We start from the raw sequence: 14,383 nt of genomic DNA, 5'->3' as shown, positions 1-14,383 counted from the left end.
ACATGTCTGGGATAAATATCCACCAATGCGCTGTTCCCAGGGGGATGGAGTACATAAAAATAAATTCTTGGGGTTTTTTTAGCTCCAGCTCTACAGATTCCATAAAGTCTTGCCCATGCACTTAAAGCTCCTGGTCCAATGAAAAGACCTTCTGTCAGGAGATCATGTTCCAGTAATCAGGACTAGCTTTCAAAGAGTTAGGAGGGCCTGGATGAAAGACGCTGCAAAAAGCTGTCCTACATCTATTTCTGTTCTTAAAGGTGTGGAAAAGCAGATGTGAACGCTGTTTTTCATTGCCCAAAGCCTGATGTTGAACAGGCAGTGGTGCTCACTGAACGCTGCTAAGGGCTTAAGAGAAACTCACAGGTTTCAGTGTTTGTTCTGAAGTACCGAACCGTACTTCATGCTGGCAACATGAGATTACATAAACACATTTAACAGGGACATTTATAGTAATGTACCAGCAGCCAAGAAGACAGAGACAACATAAAATTCCTGATAGAAATAAATACTTCCAAGCTGTATACCGCACAATACAAACAGCAACTTAGATGGGTGCAGAGGAGTTATCAGGAAAAAAGTGTATTGAGTCATCAAGCTGCCCATGCAAACATAAGGTTTCAATGAGGCACGAAGTCATATATAATCAGGAAAATTATATTAAAAAAAGGAATCCTAATCCTGAGAGCACTTGGGTTTGGGTCAAACAATGTATTTTCACAACACCTGCAGTTTTATTACACTAATAAATGCTTTGAGATTGTTGAAGAGTCAACTAAGGGTGGGTTTGACTCCATACTTGAAATCACTCTCGCTCTCCCTCCACACTGTAAGCATGTGCACATACATGTAAACCCATGTTAATGCATGTGTCTGCAGGCTATCCCTATCATGTAGCACGCAGCCAGCCCCACACTGGTGCTTCACACTTACTGTACATGACACAAGTCCAAGTTACCACCTGCAACGTGACCAGAAGGCAAAAGTTTTGGGGCTCAGCTCACAAAGACTGCAATCAAGACTGCTCTTCACTAATTCCTCTGTCTCACCTGGAGCCAGGTCTGCGCTGTGCGTGCCAGCATGGGCAATCAGAAGCCAAAAACGAGCAGTAACTGCTGAGAGTGTACCACCTTCTCACTTCCTCATTTCCTCCTCTTCTCAAAGTACCCCAACATCAGCTTTCAAGTGTTGCATACCACAGTCAGGACTGAAATGTCAGCTGTGTCTGAAGCTACTAAGCCCAGTAAAGACAAGCAGAGAAGAAAGGGAATTCTTTTGGGCAGGAGCACTTTTTGCTCTGTTTTTGCATACTGCCTACTACAGTGTACATCTGTTCCATGGCTGGGCTTGCTCAATTCTTAAAGAAACACAAGCAGTCATTACTGATACTGTTCATAATGGTACCATTATTTCTGAAAAATCACTGCTGTAGCAGCAATTATTTAACTGCATACAGTAATGCTGCATGTGGGATGAAACACGAAGAAGCGTCGGCTCAACACTACCAGAATACAGCGCTTGAAGCAGCAGTATCTGTTGAAGTCTGGGAAGTATGCAATACACATCACCAATAAACCAATGTCTTCCATATCTCACTCCAAAACACGGAACTTAAACTCATCCAGCTTGTAGGAACCAAGTTCATTTTTTAGCTCTTATAATTGTAATGCCTTTATCACTGCAGTTATTGAAATATTTCTATCATTTCAGTGATGAATTATGCTAAAACAGAGGAAATAGATTTCTTTCACTAGTAGTGACAGTTCACATGCATGTCAGTTATGATACTCTTTCAGCAAATACCCATGTTCTTGCTACTCTGCTTTATACCCTGAGTTAAAGAATTACTGCAAAAGAACTGCAGAGGGAATGAAAGAAGACACAGGACCAAGATACCACGTGGTATCTTACACAGGGCAGTTAACACATGATATTTTCCAAAGCACTATTTTTAATGGAGCTGAGGGTGGGTGGCAGACTGAATGAAGCAGTGAGCTGGGTGCCAGCCCAACAGCATGTGCTGCTCCTCACAACAGCTCTTTGCCTTGCTGCGGCCAGCTCTGGCACTGCCAGGAGGGATGCGAGCAGGGACAGCACGCTGCCGGGGCTGCTGGATGTGCTGCCGGTGAGAAGCAGTATCCGTGCAGAGGGACAGGGATGGGAGACCTGGCCACCAATTCCTCCAAACACAAACCTGTAGGTATTCTATTTGTAGACCCTATTCGTAAATTGTCCTGAAAAGGACAACTGCCATAAAAATGGCAGAATGGGGAAAAAACCAAAACAAAGAGGGCAATCATTCTGGCCTTGTCATCCATGGCAACTGCGACAAAACCAAAAAGAGTGCCACACTATTGTCCGCCACTTCTGAGAAGTCCCCCAGCCAACAGACTGCGGCGAGACGGCAAGACCTCATGTCGAAGGCTGAAGGTCCCTGTGAGAGATGGGTCCCTCACGCGGGAGGACAGGTAGGGTCAGAAAACAATGAGATCGTCAAAGAAACACCCACCTTAGACAAAAACATCTCTCATCAGTTGTACCTCAGAAATCTTGTGTGAATAAAATGACCGGCAAAATAAACTATTTTTCATATTTCTGCTATCAGCAAGCTACAAAATAGAATTCGGTGCTGCATTACTTACTAGGAGGTGAAACAACTTACATTTCCACACCACCCAGCTGCCCATCATATTAAATGATCTAACTGTCGGCGTGATGTGTCCTTCAAAGGCCATGCTATTGAAAGCAGAGCTTTGAACTAGTCTAACAACCCCCTTCGGTTTACTTTTATTACAAGACACTGTCTAATACGAGACACCGTCTCTAAAAGCATGGGAGAAAATGTAATCACAGTATTGCTTTCAAAGGATGCAAAAGCTGAAAATATAACTAGAAATAATTTCTCTTTTTTCTTACCTAATGGTGAGATTATTTAACTACAGGTCTCTGCTTAAAGATGGGAAAAGGCCGACCCTGGGTAGCTAGCCCATGTGCATGTAGCAGTGTTTTAATTTACCCTCCTGCTGACAGAAACAACTGCGGAGGAAACAACATTATCTCTAATCCAGCAGACCGCTGCCAGCACAAACCTGGCTACATGTCCGTCCCACTTACACTACATCTAGCAAAGATGTTGTTAGGGGATGACTCGAATGACTAATCCAATAAAAACCGGCATTTGGCCTGGAGGGGAGGGAGATGGTGGCTTTGTTTTATCAATGGCTTAGTTATGTGATCCAACTCCGCCCAGGGCTATACAATCATTAACTCCAACACAAGGGAAGTTGCAGAAGCACCACAAAATTACACATAACATGAAATGCTACTCCGAAAAAAGCCCCGACTTCCCCTTCTCCGTTCAAAGTGAAAAGAGAAAACTGTGTGTAGCAAAATAAGAGACTTTACTACATTGACAGATTATTTGCTCAAGAATGCTTGAGAACAGATTAACAAAAGAAGCCTACATTAAGATTCTGCAAATTCTTTACATTTTCTGGCCAAGATGTAGAATGGAAGGCAGCATAATGGGAATTTGCCTGAAATTAAAACCAGAAGACCTTTTTCCAGCAGAAACTGAATTGTATAAAAGAAATGTCACAGGAAAAAAGTACCATTACAGGAATTAATGTAGGAACAATTTGCCACTTCAAAATCTGGTTTTACAGTTTTAAACAAAAAAAGCATAAGTTATCTCCAACATCAAAGGCAAAATGAAGTCACTTGCTCCTTCTGAAAATGCCAACACAGAGTTTTCAAAACCAGTCTATTTCAAATATGATATGCTTCCGCTTAAGGGTCCAAAACTACTTTAACAACATTCTCTCTTCCATGGAGAAAGTTAGAAATATAAAAGTAAAACATATCAAATTGCAATTACTTTATTACAGGTTTGGGGGTTTTTTTTTGTATAGATGAATAAAAATGTCTATAATGCTTTTAGAATCTGCAGCCTAACAACAGTTTAAAAAGTGAGGGGTTTTTTTATTATTTTGTTGCCCACTGCTCAAAAAAACCTTGAATAAAATAATACTATCCTAAAAATCTAGGCTCATAAATTGCAGTACTGTGCTAATACCTAGGTTAACAATGACTGCAGGATTATTAACGTCAGATAGAGCTATTTGTTCTTCCAGTTACCCCGTTCAAAGCTCATCAAAAGCTGTCAGATGCATTCTTCAGTTCTAAATGAAATCACCTTCTCATCTACACAATCCAGAGATCACACACAAATAAAACAGTCTTTGCTAGAGATTTCAGAAACTTTAACCTCAGCTGATGGTTTTAACATATACATTGATTTAATATATAACTGATTAATAATGCTGTTAGAATATACAGTGTCAAATGTGACTCAGTTTTAAAGAGCTACCAGGGTTAATGGATACTATACCTGACTATTTTTTTTTTTAATAATGCCATGTTTAAGACCTGATTTGACTCACTGTGCATATGTATGCCAGTTGGTGTACACACACACAGGAAGCGCATACACAGCCAACTTCTTTATCCAAATCTACCAGGACTGTAGTCATACCTGTGAAATGTTGAGAAACTCCAAAATGCTCATGCTACTGAAAAAATATTTAAATTATCACATTGACAATGTGCATTTCCATTCCAGACACCCCTAGAGGACCCCACAAGCTTTGGTGCGCAGCACCTCTCATATGAATGTTTTGCTGGGCCATGCTATGCCACGCTGCTATGTGAGCAACAAGCCATAGTTTTGCCCTTGAAACACTTGATAATAGGAGTCGAAAGCAAGATGGCAAAATAAGAAAGAAACATTACAGACTCATCAGTTTACTGTACCTACTGCCCTGTATAACCCCATTAACAAAACAAAAAAAGCCTACTGTGGCAGGTAACCACATGTAAAATCTGTGCAAAATCAGATGGAAGTTTTCCATTCAAAGCTTCAATGAAGTGACTTTAAAACTGATGTATCTTTAGATGTATTATACACAAACAGTGTTTTAAGCAAACAAATGACCTTATTCCAGCCACTAAAGCATGTTTAAACTGTGTTCATGAGTAGTTCTCACTTTACAGTTACCTACAGTGATGTCTGAAAGGAGACCTGTCAGGAATAATTTGATCTTAAAATCCAGCTAAATTGCGTATACTGCTGTTCATTATCACAAATGTGGCGTTTCGCATCACAGCTTGGGAGGCAAACACTAGGTAATTGCTGGGTTCACCCAATTCTAAGGCAGTCTGTACTTTTCAGTGCTGGTGTACCAGTTAATAGGGTTTTCCTTTGGTATGGCTTCAGCTGACACTGCAGAACTGGGGGACAGAAAGGAGTGAACCTTCAGCTTGGCTGGTCACTAGAAACAGGGTACATTTGCCCGTTATAAAGCCAGGCATGTTTTTCAGGGTGAACACACTTGAAAATGTGAGCAACTGCAATTGGCAGAAGTACCAAGATGAAACCAGTGATTTTAAGTACTTCTTACTATTTTACACCTAAATGGGGCACCCAACAGGCTTTTAAGATAAATCTCTTTTTCCAGAATTTAAATGGGCCTATTACAGTTCAGTTGTCATAGGTTCTGAACACTAGCTTCTCCCAATTAGGATGCTAAGAACAGGTACTTTTCTGCTAGAATGTTGCTACAGACTCTTAACAGCTTTTGTAAATGCCCTGTTCATAATGCTGACTTCAACACAACAACCTAAATCAGAAATTATGCTGTTGCATGCGTGATATAAATTAATTTTCAGTAAAACTGGTTAACAGCACATGAGCAGAAATGTATCCTCTGGATCTATAGAAGTATGTCAAGCCAAAATGGATGTATGCATCATTACATTAAATGATGACTTGTTCAACATTTTCTTGAGATTCATGGGATGTGGGTGGACAGAAGACAGGTAACACTGCGTATCAATATCCATATACCATTATCAAGAGAAGCAAGTATAAATGCAGGTTCCACCAACTCTTACATCCATTCTTTCTTGGGGATTCTATGAAAGACCTACTTTTGGATGTTGTTCTCTGTAAAGGCTGAAGGGAAACAGAGAGTGAGCACAGTTTATGGTGTTTCATAGTCCATCATCAACTGCTTAGCTCCAGTACTGTCCCAAGATAAGCAAATACAACATGCATAAACAGTTTAACATAAATTCATATGAAAACAGTCAAGATCCAAATGAAATGCAGATACTGCTCCACTTTTTCCCTAATACCCTTTAAATGCTCTCTCTTAGAAATCTGAATGCTGCAGTGTCTCTGTAAGGACAAAAATTAGAGTCCTTGTTGCAGGAAAACTATGCAAGGTAAACCATCACAAATGTAACTAATTAAAATATATCATACAAAAGCAGAACATGTGAACATTATAATAATGTAATGCTATATTCATATTGTATATAAGAAATGCTATACACTATATATTGCTATATTACATTAATTCAAAATCACAAGTATATAACTTTATTAAATTAATACACTAATTTAGTACATATTGTAATATTATAATATTCTTTATTATAAAAGCAGAAGAGAATTGTCTGCCTTTTTAGGAGGAATGGATCGTCCTCTGAGTTTGGGTTTAGAACCTGAAAATGTAGTGTTATTATCATATTTGGTAAAATCGTTCTTTCTTCAGTAGAACAGCTATTCATGCACATAAAAATTGAAAATGGTATATCTGAAAAAACTAGAACAGGGAGTTGCTTTTTACCACTCGACAGAACAGCAATGTAAACTCTCCATCACAGCATGAATCTACACACCGTTATGAAAGAACTGCATGTAGGCATGAAGAGGATAGTTGAGTTCATTTTGATTACCAAAGTTGTCCACCTGTGATGTGTACCTAACTAAAACAAAGGTTGAAACAGTCACACTTCTTCCTGCTCTGCTACATTAAAAACCCCAAGTCACTGACAAGAGCTGAAGACATTTTTTTAAATGCACATATTCTATCACCAATTTCATGATATTCCACTCCAAAATTTAAAATACACTTTTCACCTAGGCAGTGGTTTGGTTTATTGCTGGGTTTGGGGTTTATTTTGGTTGGGTGGGTGGGTTTTTTTGCTGGTTTTTTTAAATTTAAATCCTTATGGCCTTCATGAATGGTATAAACAAGACTGTGTAAAAAGCGTGTGCCATTTGGTTCCTCTAAACTGGTGACATGCCTCATGTTTTGGGGGCTAAGCCAAATGTGATTTCATCTTTTAATTAGAATTTTCAAATTCTGTGCTATTTGAACCAGGCAGTTTAAAATAAGCAAGGTACCAGCTGGATGAGTTTATACAGTCTGCACACATTAACTTGGCATTTTAACTGTTCAAACAATGAAGTCATGGAAAGATGCTGGAAAGGCTGAAACATGTCCTTGTTTCAAAGGTGACTTGCAAAATAAAAAAAAAAATTGTCCAGCTTGTTTGTTTTTGATAATGTGGTCACATTACTTTCCATTTTCGGTCTAACAATTCTTGTCTTCCCTGTCTGGATGGAAGTCCTTTTAGCAAAACCTGGAGTTCTCTCGGCTGCAAGACAAGGACAACAAAACTTTTCTCACCATCTAGATTCTTCGTAAGCTTTGAGCTGAAAAGGTATTACATAGTCTTTGAAATAAAATTACTTCCTCTTCCTACAAAATAATTTTCAGTTCTTCAATACCTGCCCTGTCCTGCTACTGTCTAGGCACGGTGCTCCCAACAGACAGGGCCCTACGGCCGGCGGAGAGCACGAGAGGTGACGATGCCCTGCCCACGGTCAGGACTGCTGCGGGAGCGAGCTCCGATCAAAGCCCCTCCAGCCTGCTGGGAGGAAGAGGGCAGACTCCACGGACTTTCTGGTGTGCTGTAACACGTGCAGTCTCTCCCACAGGAGGAACAGTTACACTCTTCCTCTGCTACTAGCTGTTTCCCGAAAAAATCACTGGGTTTTTATCAGTGACGTCTCTCTGTCACCAGATGTGTGCGATCTCAGGTTGGCGGGTTTCAGGAGGTAACCGAAAAGAGAAAGACATCATGACTGCATGGATCTTGCTCCCTTAGACAGCTAAGGTAAGATTGGGGTGGGGGGGGAGTGGGCAAGAAAAAAGGTGTCCCCATACTTCAAAAAGACCCATGCATCTTTAAGGCAGACAGGGCATAAATGTCCTTTTTTTCCTCCTGTTTAATCTCCTTCAAGCAAGGCTATTGCTCAATTTTAGTCTTGCTTATCGTTGTCCTCTGGTATGAGACACACGAAGGAAGCTGTAATTTTACACAGTTTCTAAATGTGAAAATTTTACACATTTTAGCCGTCTAAAACTTTCAGTTTCCTTCAGGTTACCTTCAAATCCTGGGAGGTAATACTGGGTGATTTAGGGCAAGCAGGCAATGCTACGCAGTTGCTGTAACAGCAACAGGGAAGCTGACAGGACAAAAAGCACAAGTTCGTTCTGGAGCAATCCATCCCTTCTCAGCAAAGACCTTAAACAGACAAAATGTAGGTCCCCATCTCTACTACTCTTGCAAGGGGCATCTGGGTACGTTTACATTCCTAGATCTCAGGCAGTGGCTACCCAAGTGGAACCCTGTGCAAATTGTCTGTATCTGAGGGACAGAGAGGGGAAAGAAAAAAAGGTGGATTAAAGGAAAAAGGGTGGTGAAACCATGTCTACACAACAAATTTTAGAGGTTAGAAAGCAAGCAAGAGACAAAAACACTGCTTTTACATTGTGATCTAAAATTTTAGGTGTGAATTTTGACCAGTCTGATTTACTCATGAACATGCAAACCCTCCTTCCCCCACTCCCACCCCTGCCAAAAATCGCTAAAAATGTTGCAAAGAGAGGTTTCAATGCTTTTTGAGGGTTTTTTCATGCTTGAAATTTTGATGCATTTCCAGCCAAAATGCTTTTTCACCTCTAATTTTATAAGATATTTTAAAATCAGACCTGGTACATTCCTTAGAGCCAATGCCTAGAATTAAGTTTGCTTCAGGTAAATAAGACCATTTGCCTTATTTTACTTTTCACAAACAGTGATAAAGAAACAAAAACATCATTCAGATGTTTGTTTAGGTTTTTTTTTTTTAATCATTCACCTAAATGTTGACATTCAGAGGAAACAGAACTGCTGCCTACATCTTTGAAAATATTTAGACCACTTTCTCAAATCTGCTTTGCAAAAATCGTAACCACAATTTTCCAGCGTTATCATCATAATGTTAAGAGAAAGGAGAAATCTGGAAAGCAGAGATGAAACAGCAAGTCAGTCAGTATTTCTTCCACTCTCAGAGGCAAATTATAGTAATTCCTCAAACAAAACTTGAAAGAAGAATAAAACTCTGAAAACCTGTGACTTCTCTACTCTCACTAAGCAAACAGGAAGACAAGATAGCCAGGCAAGCATGAGCTACCCTACTAGCACACACTACCTCCAATCCTTCTTACACGCGCACAAATTTTCTGAAGCCGAACTTGCATGGGCCTGCAGTGAGCATTTATGTTGAAGATTATAGAAATCAGATCTCATCAGTTGAGTGAAGCTCTAGCAATTAATACTTAGGAAATATTTTGCCAAGAATCCCTAGGGAATTTCCACAAGTAGACCTTAAAAAACACAGAAAAGGCGGCATTATCCATTAGAAATGGAGACAGGAGGCTGCTTTTATTTTCAAAATTAAAGCAACTGAAATTAGTATTTCTTCAAAGATACACCAACTCTGCAAAAGAAAATTACAAAAGTGCGGCTTAGTTTTTGAGCCTACTAAACTTAGTATTTTAGTATTTTGCCAGCAGGCAAAAAAAAAGCGTGCAAGTATATCTGCCTAATGTATTTGAATCTTCCACTCTAAAAACCACACAGGAATTCCTCGCAGTGCAAGCACTTTAGATGCATTTACCTAAGGGGGGTTGAGGACTAGATTCATACAAGAATTAGGATGGTTAGATGCTTGAGACACCCACCTGCCATCATCTACCCCTACAGGTGCCAGTCTTGCCCTGATCACTTCGTTTTTCCAAACAAAACTGAAAAAAACCCAAGTTGTAAGGAACGTATGCCTTGGGGCTGATACGCTCAGTGCCAGCCTCAGTGGGACTCTCAAACCAAGCATTTCCAGATGGAAATGTGGGGTTTCCAACCCTGAGCATTCTCTGCTGTAGAGCTCAATCCAATGCAACTTCAGACCTGGACTGGAGCGCACAGGAAACTAGGTAAGGTCTCTCACAAAGCGCTGACAAGCCAGTCCTCCGCTGGCACGTGGGACACGGAAGTTCAAATCCTTCCTCTGTCCCTTCTGGAGTAGGAACTTTAGCTCTTCCTTTCCTCACAGATAATTCTGTAAACATTGAGTGCTCAAGATTAAGGAGGCAGAGGGAAAGGAAGCTTTTTTAAATCTCCTATTGAAGCCACTGCTGTTTCATAAAATATTCACAATATTAATAAGACTAATAAACAGTTTGGAAATATTCCCACCGTTCACTGGTTCACACGTTCGACACGAGTGACCAAAATGAGAATTCCTTTCTGTACACTTCAGGTCATGTATGATGTCCTCAGCACAGGAGGCACCAGAGCCATTAAAAGCAGAGGGGGTAACACACTGCCCTGCTGATATGAACAGAGCAACAGCGAGGCTCACATGGCTTTGGTTCCTAACTCCACGAGGAAAGACAAAAGCCACAAAAGAGGGAAATTCTTGCCTCTGACTTACAGATTCTCTGCCCTTCTTTTTGCAGAAACAGCAGAAATTATTAAAAAAATCCCAGGGGTGCAGATTTCCCAGTCCATACCACAGAACACGCTTCCAAATCCCATTCAGCAGCTGCTCAGCTATCTGCAGCAGAGCAAACCCATAACAGGGCAACGCAGTTGAAGCATGTTTTTGGGTCCAAAAAAAGCAGCTGCCTTTATTTTTTGGTCCTTCTCAGGTCTAGGAGAATACAGAAATAGAGTCCAGAGCAGGTCTTGGTTTTTATGTCAAGGGGACAATATATCTGCACTATGTAGAGAACAAAATAGAAGTACTCCTAACTTCAGAGTCCGTCTTCTAAACACACTGCCATGTAAGCAAGGCCTCCATCAGGCTGCTTTTTCCACCCCTTCGAAGGGCACCCTGCGGTCATTTTACTGCACAAAGTTGTACATTAGAAAATACAACACTTGAAGAAAGACACTTCAACTCCATTTTTCAGATGATCTATTATCACCAACAGGTATTTGTTTAGTCTATAGAGGCAATAATAGTTCTCAAAACTGGCAACTATCCCAGACAGTAAGTTTAAAAAGAAAGCTCTTATGTTGTAAGAACAGCAAACAGAACAGATTTTCATCTGAAGTTCACAATTTGGAATTGAAAAGTTACACCTTCCTACAAGTAACTCTTAAGAGTAATAAAATGGCAATGTAGTGGGTGTAAAAAAACATCTTCCTCTCCCTTTTCCTTCAGTTCACCTGTATTGTAACAGGAATGACAACAAAGACATAACCCGATTCTAACCCAGTTGCTATCATGAACATGGGCAATGAGGAGAACAACCTCTCAAGCCCACACAAGCCACGTAGCAGGAATAATACTGTGCTGAAGGCAGCATTAGCCCAGAGGTGCTGAGCATAACACCTGCATGCAGTCCGGGTGTACATTTCTCCCGCCAGCTCGAGGACGCTGCTCTGGCACTAAATCAGCTCTACATCTCATGCTCATGCGTGGCGCCAGTGGAAGCTCATAGAAGAGATTTTCCCTGGTTCAGCAAGGTAAACCTAACCAGTAAGCGCAGATCCAAACAGAATGAAGAGAAACATGGTTGAGTCAAGCAGGTTATCTTATTACTCCCAACCCTCTCTTCAAAGTCTCCTCTCCAAAAAATACAGCAGTGAAGAACTCTACATAGCCTTAAAGCTTGAGGATGTGTTATTTAAACAGTATATATAACCTGCTGGTTTTTTCCACCTAATAACAAAAAAATAATTCCTTTTTTCCCCAGAATTTTGCTGATAATCCTATTATTAGTTGACAGCTCATTTAAAGTGCCCTGCTCCCAAACACAAGGCATTGCCAAGGTCACCCTTCTCTCCAAATTTAAAATACTTGAAAGCTGTTACCAGAACACAATGCCACGGCAGCTAGCAGAACAACTCCTCAAAAGTTAGGCTGCACACTTCCCTTTTCTTTTCAAAATAATACTAAGATTGTGTAAGTTTCCACTCACAATTTTCAAGATTCAACAGGAGAATGGAAATCTGATCCTGATGCTTGCAATTTTTATGAGACGCTCACTTTCTTAAACAACAACAAATTGTGTACTTCATACCAACTGTTTCCTCAGATCCTCCCAGCAATAATGCATACCTCCCAGAAGCCTGCCCTCTTGATCTGTTTAAAAAATCTCTTCCAACTCTTTCATCATCAAACTCAAGGAACTGTTCCAGATGAAAAACCCCTGGAAATTGCACGTAAGGACACAAAAGACTGTTGTATTGTGACTGACAATTCAAGCTCTGACTCCTGGGATGCAGAACACCACTTATAAATCTCCAAAATAATTCTCAATAAAGCTCATGCATTTTCTTGGGTAACTGTGACACACATCCATTTCTGCAGAGCACGTGATGTTTTCTTGGTCTCTTTTACAGCTCCAATCCCCACACACCCCTGATCTTCCAGTTGAAAACTACAGGTAAGGAATATAAGAGCAAAAAAGAATGAGTGATGGGCTAATCTTCTCACAATGGTGATGAATATATGAATATCATTAATCTCACAGCAGGGAAATCATCTACACATATATCATGCTACAAACTTCCATTTACCCAAACAAGTGTCACTAGTTATATAGCAGATGATTATTTCATTTTTTGGAGTTTCTTTCTGACAGATCACAAAGTGCCACGCAAACAGCAATCTGAACCACAGAGGCATGCTGCGGCTAGAAAGATGCTCAAAGGATAAACAGGTGAGTAACATCTTTCTTAATGATAATACGGGCAAAGGTTGAACACCTCCAACAAAGAACTCCATGGCAGACAATTTTTCTTACAAAGGCACCAAGAGATTTTAATGCATGGCTGAACTGAGGAACCCCACCAGCATTAAACATCTCACTGCAAAACACACACACCGCCACGCGCACCTCAAACAAGGTGGTCAGTCTGAGGAGTACCTCCATCTTCAGACTACTTCATATTTATTATCTACCAGATCAGAGATTTAAGATACCTAGCATATATCAAAGAGTAATAAATGTTTTCATATAACTTGATCTCCAGGTTTTGTAAACAAGCCCATTAATCTTTAATGTATCAGCAATATAGGCAGATGTGGTTTTTTTCAGAGATACCAGCCAAATGCAGCAACCTCTAGCCAGTAAAACTCCCAACTATTTCTAGTTCTTTGGCACAGAAAGAAAACTGTCACTGATGTGGGTTTTTTGTTTTGGTTTTTTTTTTTTTTTTTGTATCTTGAGCAACAGTTTACCTAAGTAAGCATGTAAAGATTTAACCCAAGGTCAGCAAGCCAGACTAAGGGCAAATTTAACGCCTGGTCCCTACATCTGCGCGCATACCACTGACACAGAAAACTACATCATTTCTGAAAACGCATCAGAGTTACCTTTCTGGACGTGGATGATGTCTGGAAAGTTGGCCAAATGCCCCTGATACAGCGCTAACAAATCCATCACGGGATCTAGGTCCTGACGGGGCTGATCTGCAAAGAGGTCCCCAATGGCATCGTAGGCTTCTGCAGTGAAGGCTATGGCTTGGTTGAGGCCAACGGAAAAGGCCTGCTGGTCCAGCTCAAATGCCTGGCTGAGGCACTTAAAGGAATGCCCCACCTTCTGGTATTCCTTCTTGAAACCAGTGACTTGTTTGCGGGCAAACTCGTTAGCTGTGTGATTAAGCTGCAGGGCGCTTTCATCCATCTTCTTCGTGAAGGCTTTGAAGCCATCCACCTGGCTTTCCACCTCCTGCAAGTCCAGGCTAGCCCCGGGGCCCGTGGGGACACTGATGGTCAGGAAAAAGTTGGCACCCACCATCTCATCCTTCTCAGCCTTGCGCTTGCCCTGCTTCCAGGCCTTCTCATCCGTGCTGGGACAGGTGAGGAAGTGCTGGAAGGCATCGCACTGAGCCAGCACGGGATGACTGCACATGTGGTCCATCCACCAGGCCAGGCCTTTGCGACGTTTGGAGATGAAGTCCTCCTCGAAGCGGCCGGTGGCCTGCTTCTCCGGCAAGTGGGGCACGGAGATTACGGGGAACTTCTCGGCCAGCCGCCCATAGAGCCAGTCGAAGTGCTTGTAGCGGCGGTGCACCTGCTGCCCGGTGTGGCTGGGCACCAGCTTGTAGGCAATGTAGCTCTTCATGCCCTTGAACTTGGTCTGCTTGGTGGGGTCCTCGATGGAGCACTGGAAGGGGTACGGGTTCTCCTGCC

At 41.3% G+C, this 14,383-nt stretch overlaps 1 protein-coding gene across 1 annotated transcript; it reads right to left on the bottom strand.

Annotated features, from left to right (window-relative positions):
• Window positions 1-13,532: 13,532 nt before the first annotated feature.
• On the bottom strand, window positions 13,533-14,378 carry SNX18 (sorting nexin 18; the record flags this gene model as incomplete). The annotated part of the gene is made up of 1 exon (XM_010149144.1): window positions 13,533-14,378. A coding segment is annotated over one exon (846 nt), but the record flags the coding sequence as incomplete, so codon positions are not given.
• Window positions 14,379-14,383: the final 5 nt, after the last annotated feature.

Source organism: Eurypyga helias, unplaced genomic scaffold (genome assembly GCF_000690775.1).
Source record: "Eurypyga helias isolate BGI_N326 unplaced genomic scaffold, ASM69077v1 scaffold43643, whole genome shotgun sequence".
Taxonomy (NCBI): domain Eukaryota; kingdom Metazoa; phylum Chordata; class Aves; order Eurypygiformes; family Eurypygidae; genus Eurypyga; species Eurypyga helias.
The sequence above is the reverse complement of the archived record's forward strand: the minus strand, read 5'-3'. Positions and strand labels throughout refer to the sequence as shown.